Genomic DNA, 13344 nt, shown 5'->3' on the forward strand with positions numbered 1-13344 from the left:
CTGGTTCGTAATACCCACCTCTGCAAATAGACCTGTAAAGTTACGTTTGATAATAACATTGTTTTTGTGAGTTTTAAATGATCTTTCGTTTGCCTTTTTGTCCAGTTTCAGGGATTGGTGATTTTCTCTTATTGGGCATAAATTCGACACTCAAAACCTTTTGGTGGTTGAGCTACTCCAAATTCCTAAAGTATCAAAAGAAATAACACTAAAAATCCACAACAGCAGAAATCTGACTCAACGGGACTCAGCAACAGGCCCCTTCCGCGGGTGTTTTTGGTGTTGCCAATAGCTTTTTGTGTTTTTCTTTGACTGAGACAAATGATGGCGATAGAACTAACATTTTCTCTTCAGTATTTAAAGTTGCTTGGCTTGCTAAAATTTGCCACGGCTTTTCTGAACCAAATTACTTTTCAGACTCCAACTAAGAAGCATCTGGAAACATTAACAATGTTAATATAACTGCAAATACTTGCGGACAAAAGAGCTTTGTCTTTGGTTCTGTCAAAGTCTGAATGACGCTTGTTTGTGTTATTCGTGAGGCTCAGTGGAATTTTACTGTTGTTCTCACACCACAGGAGCTTCTCGGCAGAAGCTGACGACGATCCTGATCATTTGAATCAGGTTTGTCAGAGGAGGCAAACATCTAAAACATGCAGGATCGCAACCACCGAGGACCGGAATTGCCCACTTCTGATTTCCGAAGTCATAAGCTGCAATGTGAAAACCTTTGTTGTGTGACAAATAACATTGATTTTCAGCTAAAAAAAAAAAATCATGGAAATGTCTGAATTAATTTGCACGATGAGGCTCCTTGCTGTCCGCCCGTCGCACTTTCTCTAGTAGCATAAACATGTGACATCTGGAACGTCCCTCAAAAACTTTTGGAGGACTGCTGCAGTTGTCTGGCTTTGCCGAACAAGACTGAATTAATGAGAACGCCGTAAAACTAATAGAGAGAAAAAACATGTGGGGGGGGGCGGGTAGGCCTTCCTCCTAGCTCCTCTGAAGTGCCCTTATTAATGTCGAACGCCGGCATTTGTTTTTTTAGTGGACCTGACAAGATGTACTTTCAACGTGTCGGGCTTGCCGGCTGCACAGTGCACCACTCGTAATGTAATTAGGTAATGGAGAGGATAAATCCAGTTTACCACTCGAACCTCAAGTGGGACTTGGCCCGAGACAACGTGAGCCTGCTCGGACCATCACAAGCACTTTGCGACGCTTTTAGAGGACGTGGTGTCACCTGGAAAGTATGGATGTGGCTTTAGTCATCCCGCCTTAGAGGCTGTCACAAAAACCGTGATTATGTTTGGACCAGGCGTGGGCAAACTACGGCATAGGGGCCAAATTCGGTCCGTTAAACGTTTTAATCCGGCCCGCCGAACTTGGAAAAAATTTAAATGAATAAACCTTGTTAATGTTTTATTTTCTAAATACTGTGCTTTTTCAAAGACATCTATATTGTTGTAATGCTTTTGTTCATTTTCATTTAAAATTAAATTTTTTTTTTTTCTCCGATGAGGTGAGGTTACCAAAACATTCCATCCATCTTTTCCTGGTTGGCCCCTGTGTCAAATTTTAGAACCCATTGTGGCCCGCCAATCAAAAAGTTTGCCCACCCCTGATTTAGGGCCTTAAAGGGGAGGGCAGCTCAAAACTTTTTCTTTACAAGATATAAGTTCTAGCTCCTTGGGAGCTGAGCTTGTTATTGAAAAATTGCCGTCTTGGCTCGATACTGTTCTCAACTTCCTCCTTTACTATTCAAGTGCGCACAGTAAAACCTATTCCACGCACTTGTGTAACGATTATGATGACATCTATCGCTGCAGTCATGTCTTCTCACCCCAAAGGGTACATTTGTCTTATAGTTTCACAGAGGGTTATTACGTTTCCATTGTACCGGAATTGCATCACTCATGGCGTAGTGCTACATGTGACTGAGTTTCCACTCTGTAATGGTGTGAACAGGAAACGCTCGACAGAAAATATATGAGATTTTGTGGCCTGCGTCGCAATATGTGTGCCATAACCTTAACATGAATCATGTCATGACTCAAGCGCTCCCCACATCAGGCCTCAATGTCCTAAGATGGAAGGGGGATCGGACTGTTTTTGATTGGTAATTAAAAAACCACAGTATTTAGAAAATAAAACACTAATTTATTCATTTAAATTTTTTTCAAGTTCGGCGGTGCCGGATTAAAACATCTAACGGGCCACATATGGCCCCCGGGCCGTAGTTTGCCCACGCCTGCCCAAAATCTTTTCTCTTGCTGATTTATTGTGCCTATGCAGCAATGAGATAAAACGTGACGTAAACCTTCTAAGTCCGTTTGCAACATTTGCAGATGACGTTCACTCCTTTGCACGGCTTCTGTGGCTTTTAGCCCAACCGAATGAGTCAGTCTCCCCAGAGAGCGCTACTGAGTTTTGCCATTCCTAAATCTTTGTCACGGCGCCAATACTGAGATCTCTGTTACACCACTGCAGGTTCAATTCCATCCAGACAGACATAAGACAGTATGTCACACTTGGTGTCGGAACAGGGGGCCAAAATAACATGCAGCGCAGCCAGATTAAAGACTACGTTGAGGAGTTTATTTTGCTTTTCGTCACATTCAAATGTAAATATTTTGAATCACTCTCAGACAGAAGACCCAGTCAGAAGGGAGATGCCGGTGGGACATCTTGTTGCCGTCCAGTCGCAAGGTCCTCAAGCGGGAATAGGCCAGAGGTCCCACTTCTCTGCAGAAACTTGTCACGTTGAACTCTAAAGTGAACACATTGTTATGTAATTCCGATTCAAATTCTGCATGATGGTTTGGTTTCATGCCATGCTCTGTGTGTTCATTCGAAGAACTCAAGCAACATTTCCTCTCACTCGCTCTGTGTTTTCTATGACATGTCACAGGTGCTGTGGTTAAAACGGAGGCAGTCATAATGCGGCTCTCGGCCCAGACCAGGAGCTTTGGCCCGACGACTCGTGGTGTTGTTCACAAACCTCTCAAGCGTGTGTAATCATGGAAGTGTTTTGCTGTCTGTTTGAGACAAGCAGACACTTTACCCACCTCAGTCAATTACTTTCGCGACTAAATGTTTTCTTGTGTATGTAGCGGTCCTGTCGTGGAAATCCAGTACACAGCAGGTCAAGCGTGATGGAGAGCAGATTGAGAAAGAAGAAAGTGGAGAATAGAAAGTAGAACAGCATGTGCTTCTCGCTCATCTGGCACTATTTCCTCTCGTCGAAAACCATCACAGATGTTTACATACCAATCTCCCTTTTCTTTTGCAAACCTACTTTTTCCTTAATCGTACATCATCCCCTCCCCTTACTCTGCACTTTGCTGATCTGATGTACATATCGCCTTACCTAACTTGATTTATAATATAATATACTATAATATAATATAATGTAATGTAATGTAATGTAATGTAATGTAATGTAATGTAATGTAATGTAATGTAATATAATATAATATAATATAATATAATATAATATAATATAATATAATATAATATAATATAATATAATATAATATAATATAATATAATATAATATAATATAATATAATATAATATAATATAATATAATATAATATAATATAATATAATATAATATAATATAATATAATATAATATAATATAATATAATATTTAGCGGGTGCTGCTCACTGAAGTCTACAAAGTATTTTTTTTCCAAAAATACATTTAAAACATTGCATCCTCTTACTGGGGCCACCATTTCGATCGGCAAGAAAATAATTTTCAAAAGTAATAAAATGAGGAATGTAATAATTTAGGCAAATTATCTGCTAATAGAACCTGTTCTAATCCTAACTTGAAAGGATTTCATGTCAAATTCAGCTCATTTCCTGTTGATGCTTTTATTTTTTAGACCCATTTCCTGTGATTTGTGTTGTGTGGCGTTAGCGTTTACACTCCTCAATAGCAGGCTCGTTGTTCTCCAACTCTGCTTGTTCAACCAAACCTCTGCTTCCCAACTGACCAGATGATTTAGTCCTTTGACCGCAGAAACGTAGCCTATTTTTCGAAACTGAATTGGTATTTGGACTACAGAACACTGCAAGACGTACTAACCATAACTCTTTCAATGAAATGTTCAAATTTTCTTTTGTTGTTTTTTCAGGTCCATGGTGTGGGTATCCTGACATTAACTGGTGTGCAAAGTATTTAATCTACCTACATCTATACAATTAAGGTATTTATACCTTAACTCGCTCATAACCTGTAAGTAAATCTCAAAAGCAAGTTACAATGCTTTAGGATTTTTAACGGGGAAAATCCACAAAAACTGCCCCATGGAAGGCAATTTGAATCTCTGGTGACAAATTTAGGCATATACAGGCGGTAAGTATCCATCAAAGTGCACTTTGTGCATGCACGTGTAACTGCTTGCTGTATCGCATGATGTGTTTAAGAGCAACTCACCTTGGATCTCATTGGCTTCCAGGTAGAGGTGCAGCAGAGTTGTGGGGACTGCGGGGATGCGAGTAAATTTGTTATAGGATAAGTCCAGTTCGACCAGTGTGGAGAGGTTGAACGCCTGTGGGTGGATGTTGCCACTTTTCAGGTAGCAGTGGCTTAAACGGAGATACTTGAGGTTGACGAATCCCAAGAAACTGTCTTCATCAAGCCCCGAGAGCGAGTTGTTGGACAGATAGAGCTGCTGCACTGAGGTTGGTAAATGTCTGGGGACTGATGAGAAGGAATTCTCACTGAGGTCCAACAAGTTCAAATTAGAAAGACCTGAAAGATATATGTACACATGTTTCTGGTTATTTTCAACCTCCCGTGGTCGGAAGCTCACCAAAATAATAGAAAGATTAACACTTCTACCTCGAAGTCCTCCTCCTTTGATGGTTTTCAATTTGTTTCCCTGCAGAAGTAGCAGCGTCAAATTCTTCAGGTTCTTGAGAGCCTCGGGCCCGATGCTGCTGATTTGGTTATGGGCCAGTCGGAGCTGCTTGAGGCCATCTGGCAGATTACGGGGCACTGAGCTCAGATGGTTGTGGTTGGCAAAAAGATAAGACAGTTGGCTCTGGTTTTGTAGGACACTCTGGTCCAGCTGGTCATTTTTCAAACTGTTGTGGTCCAGAATGAGCCAGTGTAGTCCGGTGATGTTTGCCAGAAATGAGACAGCGAGAGAGGAGATGTTGTTGCTCTGTATAGAAGAAGTTGAAGAAATTGGAAGTACTGATTTGTAAAAGAGAAGATGTTCTCATGAAGCATTTTCCTACCTGGAGAAACAGGTACTGCGTTCTGGCTGGTAGGAGCTCGGGGACATCTGCCAGGCCTCTGTGGTCACAGTACAGCGCCGTGGGCCACTGGATGGGACAGTCACACTGTTGCGGGCAGGCCTGGGGGTTGGTGGCTCGGTACCAAGCGGCATCTAAGCGGCCCCGCAGGCTCAGCACGCTGGGCTCGCCCAGTAAGCGGTCGATCCACAAGGGCACGCCGCCGTAGTCCACGTCGGCCAGGGTGGTTGTGGAGGCCACGGCAAAAACGCACGACAACACCGGCAAACAGCGCAGCACACCCATGGAGATCATTTGGGGTCCAGGTAAAGCTGGATGGAAACAACACATTTTCTTTTTAGTTGACGACTCAGATTTGGAGTTTTGTCATATGGCTGAAGAATTGAGATCATAATCATGACATCATTTTGCAGCCATGAATGCAAATGTCCCACTTGCATTGTTCTTGCCATTCATACATTCTAAAATGAGCCTGAGTCATCAACATGTTCAGGCTTTAAAAATATTTTTCAAATGAAAGCCCGAAGCGAAAGATTGTGGCTCTTCTGAAGAATTTTCTTTTCATTTGCAAACGCCCCCCTATGCCTCATGCAGGTACATGAGAGGATTTTGTGATACTAAAATTGATGAACAGTGGGCAAAATCTGATTGTTCGTTGCTTCAATAAAGATATAACTTAACAAGAAATACATTTTGTGGTATTCATCCACTGGACATTATTTTTTTGTCAAAACACAAAGTAAAACAAAAAACCCCGACTTCCTCAGTAGACCTCCACCAAGGCCAAACCACCCAAAAATGTCATTTTTAAACGTCAATTTTCCCCCTAAAACCACCCCTCAAAACACAATAATTTGTATAAATGATTTTATATGGTCTCTTCTCCATAAATACAAACATTTATTTAGCATCATCCGGCTTTGTATTTTTTGTGCACGGTGGAGGTATTAATAGATAAACCAAATGGATATTCAAAGTCTGAAAAAAAGTTTGAGTCTCCAAATAAATAAATAAATACAATTTTATATATATATATATATATATATATATATATATATATATATATATATATATATATATATATCACACTTATTTGTTTTTATATTTTAAAAATACTCCCAAATTTGAAATGCTGCATTCACACAGAAATGTAGCCAGAGGCTCTCAGTGATTTCCCACCGATACGTCAGAGTACGTTTGCATCATCAAGAGGTTTGTCCTCAACAGCACGTGTCGAACCTCCCGCGGCGTCAAAGTATGGCACGAGCCAAAAGTCAAGCAAAGAGGAAAGTGTTCCAAAGTCATTCCAAGTTAATAACTCGAGATTGTCACGTTTCCATTTTTGCGAGGCCCATACAAGCACATTCGGTATAGAACACATCCGAAGAAGACTGATTTTACCTTTCTATTCAGGAGAAATGTTGATTAATTTCCCAAATGTAGCGCTCACCCTGCTGCAGAATCAGCGAAGACTTTTGTGTGCGCGTGTCAAAGAGTGTGAGAATGTTCACGCTGTGTTTACTTGCTCGCTGACACATTCCTCTTCCTCAAACACTGGCACCATCCCAGACTTCCTGCATGCATGCTCTCCCCTCGCAAACTACCAAGGCAGTAACATTTGTAGTAAACATGTAAACGTGCGTGCGTTTCACAGCAATTTTTGCGTGTGTGCGTTGCTTTTAGGCCTTTCACAGAGGACGGTACCTGGGGATCCAAAGAGACCATTCTCTGTACGTGCGCGCACGCTCGTGTGTGCGCGCGCGTGTCTATGCGCCTGCTTCCTACATCAGAGCGGAGTGCAAAACGATTCCAGACTTTTCTCCCAAATACGAAGGTGGGAAAGGTTGAGAACAAAAGTAAATATTACCAGAGCCCTGTACAATCACACAATCATAATAAATCTATGAAGAGATGGTGACTTAATTTATGATTATGTCTTTTATTAGGTCGTCAATAGAAACGAACAAAAAAATAAAAGAATGACAGAACATGAGGACATTTCTAATGTAACTTTTTGTCATAGCTCAGGTGTGATGGTTGCTTAATTTGTGTGTTTGCACTTTCATAGACACAAGATGCCCTCGGGTTGTTTTATTAACACAATTAGGTCTTTGTCATTTGTCTTTTTTTTTTTAAAGGTCACATTTAATTGCCATAATTTGACAGCCAAGTGAGTCATTTGCTAAGCAAGTGTTGTCTTGCAATTTTTACTGCAGTTCAATTAACGGGCTTGGAAATTCTACGTCAAAGGGTTACATTGGCACTTCAAAAATAGGTTTGTGTCTAAAAATGGTGCCTGCACTAAAATTCACCCCCGAAAAGAATCTGAACTAATTCAAGTTTTTTTTTGTGATTACCAAAACAGCAGATTGGCACACCCCATTTGGTGTGTAGTTTGGAGTTCTTTCCATCTTAAACTGTCGACGTCGTAGCAGGAAAGCAAGCATTGTAATACATATTATTTTCTGGCTTGGTTTGTCAGGTTCTGCATCAACTAGTGTCTGAAACAGTGATTAATCGCCACCAAAATTCATATGCACATTCCTACTCTTGACCATCTCAACCTGTGAAAATATAAAATCAAGCTGCACAATATTTTTGAGTTTATTGACATCAAACGTGAGCTCGTATCAGGAAAAGCCACTATCGCCTCTAAAACATCAAAAATATTGTGCTGGAGGCAGGCAGCCATGACTGCTAGCTAGCTGCTAGCTCCTGCTATCTGCTGCTAGCTCCTGCGTCTTGGCGAGCTAGCCAAAAAGCACTCAAGAACAGCATATGCAAGCAGCGTGGATCCCCAGCCGTAGCATTCGCTGGTGCTCCCGAGGATGGCCTTCACTGATTAAAAAAAAAAACAAACAGAATTTGAGCTTGTTGTTGAAAAATGGACCATCCCTGCTCAATGATCCCTTTAAGATTTGTTCTTTATTTGTTGACATATTGCAACAGAAATGAGACACTTGAGTGGGTTGTATTTGGCACTTATATAATAGGTTTTGTTCATAAAGATTATGTCAGAACTATTATTCACCTCAAATAATCTGTAGTGGTTTCAGGGTTTTTTTGTGATGACTCGAAACACAGATTTGCCCGCCCCCTTTTGAAGCCTGGGAAGGTTATCTCATTCTCATATTTTTTGCCTATGGTTATAATTTATTAGATTTTTTAATACATGTCCACATATATTTTGGTGGCAATTGGTCATGTTTTGATCAACCTTACGACCTGACTATCATCCTAAAACGTGTGGGTTTTGTTCCAATATTTTCAAAGAAGCATTTTCACATGCCTGCACTTGCGCATATCAATTCTGGTGATGTTTTACTGACGTAGCGTTGTGATAGAAGTCGCGTTGGAGACGCTCATATATATGATTTTAGAGACTACATTTTATTTTACTTTTCACCAATGACTTTGTCATCATAACCTTTTTCACTTTCGGACACGGAAACGCACAATCTGACCGTCTTGTCAGCGGCACTTCTCAGCATTCACAGTAGGGGGCACTGTTTCTTTTTTAATCAGGAACGGGCAGTTGGCCTTGTTAAACCCCGAACAAAAATAAAACATTTAATACAAATCTAGACGTCATAATTGTTCTTGTCCATTTTTTTCTCGAACAAGGAAATTATTAGTGTAAAACGTGATTTTTCTTTTTAGGCTACCATCTGATTTTTTGGGGGCAGTGGGAGAACACGTTATTCATATTTAGGATGAAAACAATGCCATCCTGATAAACCTCTTTCAATATGTGTGGGAAAAAAAAATCCGTGTGACGTAACGTCCATTCCATTTGTCTTTGCAGACATCTGCTTTTCATTGTGTACTTTATGTTGTTTCCTGCACCCTAGGCCAAGTGCTGGTTCAAGTTGCTTTTAAAAGAACCAATTTTCTTTTTCCTTTAATTAATCATTTCTTTTCACAAATCCATAATCATCAAGACTATGCCTCTCGCAATAATCCTGGCTTCATATTCTTTCTTTTTCCTTTTATTTAATTGAGGAAGTGCAGGACTTGTGGTTTGTATTATGTAGTACTCGTATCAAAACCACAAGATGCAATGTTAAAGATGTCCTTTATTAGTCCCACAATGGGCCACCCTCACACAAACATAAGTTTACGCGTTGTCTCGGATGGGATGTTTGCGCAGCTATTAAGATCATGCAGCTGAAACAGTGTCGGTTGAAGGGTTCTTATTCTAAGATGGCTTGAAAGATGCTTAGAATTTGTTGTCAATCATGTGTTTTTGCAAAAATTCACAAAAGGACAAAAAGGAAGAGAGTGGACACAGTCTGGTGGTATTAGAGAGGCAGGAAGTGACCCACATTAAGTCCAGACAGCCAACATGTGGGCAAGGTCACACATGTCCTCATTTAACCCTTAAAGCAACTGCTTGGAGAAGCAAGTTCAGCAACACGTGAAGGTTTGCAAAGCAGAAAGCAAGCTACAATCGGAACAAATATTTGATTCAGGGCAATCTTTTCATATTAATATGCCCCCAATTGGCTGTGAACATCATAGGTGATGACATCATACATCTTAACCCCTCACACTCACAACGTCATAATTACATTTGATATGTTTCAAAAAGAAAGTACAGCAATAAATGAATGTGCTTTCTTTTACCATGATATTGTATTGGTAATAAAAATAATCAGTTTATATGCACAAAAAAAAAAAATTGAAGCATCGGGTGTTTTGCTTGCTCTCAGATGGGTGCAGGAGGTTGGATGTTGGAGTGGAAGAAACCATCACAGTGAACGAGCAAAAAAGGGGGTGGAGACCTAAACATCATTTGGTTTTTTTTGGTTTTTTTGTTTGTTGGTCCCAGTGCCCTCCAGTCTTGAGACCACTCAGACACAGCAAGAGGGGCACAGAGAAGGGCCCTGTATCGCAAAACAGGTAAAGTGTGTAACTCTGTCCGTGTGTGTGTGTGTCTGTCCGTCAACGTTTTTCTTTGGGCAATTAGAACGGTATGAGGCCTAACAGGAGCTCCGTAAAGACGTGCAGATATGATCATACTAGCGTTATTGTTTGCTCCTCAGACATCAAGTTGATGATTGGAGACTCCACTGAAAATTTGGATCACTTTTGAGGCCGAGCAACAAAGAGTGCATTGTAACCAGGTTTCCATTTCTCTCCCTGGCATTTTTTTTTTTTAAACTTCTTCCTTGGATTCCCTGTGGATTAAGACGTTTAAGAATGTTGCTCCCTGCAGGCAATCCCATTCCGAAACTATGCCAGTGGCTGCACTTTTTTTGTATTTGAATGTTTATTCAACATCAGTGCAAAATACTCGAGTTACACATTCGTGATTAACTTATAGCTCTTTACGATTAAAATAAACTTCACATTTCTGCCACCCTTTAGGTTAAGGAGGATTTAGGGTGAGTGTCGCCATGCATCCGGCGATCATCCTCTTGACTGCCCTGCTTCCACTCTCTCCCGCCCATGCACAAGATCCGTTCGCCTGGCTGTACAGCGGCCGGAGCGCCATCCAAACGGACATCACAGGAGGCGAGTGTCCCCCTGAGTGTGACTGTCCCCCAACTTTTTCCATCGCAATGTATTGTGATGCCCGGGGCCTGACGGCCATGCCCAGCATCCCCTCCCGGATGAAGTACTTGTACCTCCAAAACAACGCCATCACGACCATATCCGATTCAGCTCTTGTCAACGCCACTAATCTCGTGTGGCTTATGATGCACCACAACCAACTCACATCTGATGGCATCGGCGAGAAGGTAAATTTGATCAAATTAGTCAAATTAAATTGGAAAAAAAAAAAAAAATGATGTTTTTTGAAAATAAATAAATAAGTAAATAAATAAAACTCACTGAAGCTATATCGTAAAAATGTCCTTTGTTTTTGTCTGTGTCTATGTCAGCTCGTGGGATTAATTTTTAATGGATTTATTTTTTATTTGGGTTTTATTATATTGAACATCTGTACAGAAGAAGAAAGGTACAGCAGTCGTTTGAGAATCATAGTTATCTTTGTTACACAATTCTTGGTGCCCTTTTTGTATTTTGCGCTCAACAAATACTTCATATTTAAAAAAAAGAAAAAGAAAAAACTAAAACTAATGGTAAAACTAATATGAACTAAGATGAAACGAAGCATCATCAAAAAAATTAAAAGTAATTAAAACTAACTGAATTTAAAACCCAAAAGGGAAAATGCAATAAAAACAAACTACAGTAAAAAAATATATATATATATTATAAGGCCGACAAGGACACACAAGTTCATTTCAGTTGCATGTGAACTGGACAATTTAGAGATTTAGAAAGAAAAGCCAAGTGGACACCTAAACATTGTGAGTCTGAATCTTGCCCAGTTTACCAGGATGACCGTATTGTTTTTAGGCCTTTTCGAAGCTGGAACGACTGGAGCGGTTTTATTTACAACACAACAATTTGACCAGCATCCCTCGTCACCTCCCTCGCACCCTTCGAGACCTGAGAATCAACTACAACAAAATCGAAAAGGTAACACTTTTTTTGCGGTGGTGTAGCTTGTGGGGGCTGACCTAATTATGATAGTATGTTTGAATATAATTGGTAGAAATGTGCAAAAACGCAGACATTTACTGATTAAATAATAAAGGTGAAATATTTTTTTTAATTAATAAATAAAACGAGCCTTGTGCTATTTTTTTTTTTTTGCTGCTGATCACGAGAAGAACTTTGTGATATCGTACCTGTTGCCTAGGTAACGCCTTCAGACCTCGAGGGAATGGCTAACCTCACCATCCTGCATCTCCATGACAACGCTATCACCGACATGGGTGCATCGCTCAAGTCCCTGACATCCCTCACACTGTTTGACGTCAGCGGCAACAAGTTGACAAAGGTGAGTGTGAGTGTGTGACTTTGTACGTACAAAATAAAAAGCCCGCGTATACTTCAACTCGCCCCTCGCTCTCGTTCCAAGGTGCCAGAGGCTCTCCCCGAACAATTGCACCAACTGTATTTGGATTCCAACTCCATTTCCTCTTTGCCTGAGGGCTTCTTGGCCACTTTCACACAACTGCAGTATCTCCGGCTGGCCCACAACCAGCTCACGGACACGGGCCTGCCGTCCAACATCTTTAATGTGACAGGCCTGGTGGAGCTGGACCTGAGCTTCAACCACCTGGAGAGAATCCCTCTGGTCAGCTCCGCCCTGCAGCATCTTTATCTCCAAGCCAATCACATAAAAGGTAAGAAGAGACAGGCTTTTTTTATTTGGTTCTCTTCGGATGAAATGTGTGGTTAGAAACTCACGTGAACTTATTTGTATTCTGGACGTATTTGAATGCAAGAACGCATCGGATGTATAGAAAACGTTTGTTTGTGTTGTTCTGTTGCAGAGTTCACATTGGGGAGTTTCTGCAGCATTGTGGACGTAACCAATTTCTCCAAGTTGCAAACTCTGCGTTTGGATGGGAATGAGATCCATGTGCAGGACATCCCGTCGGATACGTCGCTCTGCTTGCGTTTGGCCTCCAGCATTGACGTTTAGACCGAACTCAACTTTCATTCCTAAACTGTTTTTCTATATTGCGAATGCTGTGGGAACATTTTTTTGGTGTGTCTTTTGATTTTTCTGTGTGCAGCAATTTTTTTAATCTTTTTTTTTTATGTTTGAAAATATTTGATAGTGTCGTCGATTTTAGATGAATTGTATGGCAAGTTTTGACGTAACTCTTCCTTGGTTCAACAAATATTGACCTTAAAGGTACGTAGTGGAGTTGCAATCACAAGATAATCTTTCATCAAATGACAAAGCTTGAATTTGTACAAGCGCACTCTTGCTGTGTTTAAGACAATCGTCATCTTTTTCTTTACTTTTTACTTTTGGCATGAATAAAATGCAAAAATTGAACATATTTGTGTACGTCATGTATTGAGTACGACTTCATATGAAATTTTCATGCAAATGGTTACTTTAAATTCCAGAGCAATTAAACATCTTGTCAACCACTTGCTTATCGAAGGTTTGAAGCATTTTATCCCAAAATGTTAACCCATAGGATAGGATAAATATTTTTAGTCATGAACAAATTTCACTTTGTTCAAA

At 40.4% G+C, this 13344-nt stretch overlaps 2 protein-coding genes across 4 annotated transcripts in view; one reads left to right on the plus strand and one right to left on the minus strand.

The window, feature by feature from the left end:
- The window catches only part of fmoda (fibromodulin a), a 40802-nt gene extending 27649 nt beyond the window's left edge, over window positions 1–13153 (plus strand). The window contains exons 1-7 of one of the 3 annotated variants that reach the window (XM_088308767.1): window positions 7099–7113; window positions 10111–10181; window positions 10650–11023; window positions 11649–11771; window positions 11995–12135; window positions 12217–12484; window positions 12635–13153. In XM_088308767.1, the coding sequence (XP_088164893.1) occupies window positions 10679–11023; window positions 11649–11771; window positions 11995–12135; window positions 12217–12484; window positions 12635–12786 (1029 nt within the window). In that variant the 5' untranslated portion in view covers window positions 7099–7113; window positions 10111–10181; window positions 10650–10678 and the 3' untranslated portion in view covers window positions 12787–13153. Of the gene's footprint in view, window positions 1–7098; window positions 7114–9991; window positions 10182–10649; window positions 11024–11648; window positions 11772–11994; window positions 12136–12216; window positions 12485–12634 lie in introns of those variants that run through there. The other 2 variants (XM_088308765.1, XM_088308766.1) reach the window with 2 other exon arrangements.
- On the minus strand, window positions 2580–6862 carry LOC148327158 (lumican). Its single transcript, XM_088308763.1, has 5 exons — window positions 6681–6862; window positions 5262–5590; window positions 4861–5185; window positions 4453–4770; window positions 2580–2773 (listed from the first exon to the last, which is right to left on the minus strand). Exons 2-5 carry the CDS (start codon window positions 5571–5573, stop codon window positions 2622–2624), a joined length of 1107 nt encoding a protein of 368 aa, XP_088164889.1. The 5' UTR covers window positions 5574–5590; window positions 6681–6862; the 3' UTR covers window positions 2580–2621.
- Window positions 13154–13344: the final 191 nt, after the last annotated feature.

This window comes from Idiotropiscis lumnitzeri, chromosome 11 (genome assembly GCF_059441095.1).
Source record: "Idiotropiscis lumnitzeri isolate Australia: NSW breed Sydney's pygmy pipehorse chromosome 11, RoL_Ilum_1.0, whole genome shotgun sequence".
Lineage (NCBI taxonomy): Eukaryota > Metazoa > Chordata > Actinopteri > Syngnathiformes > Syngnathidae > Idiotropiscis > Idiotropiscis lumnitzeri.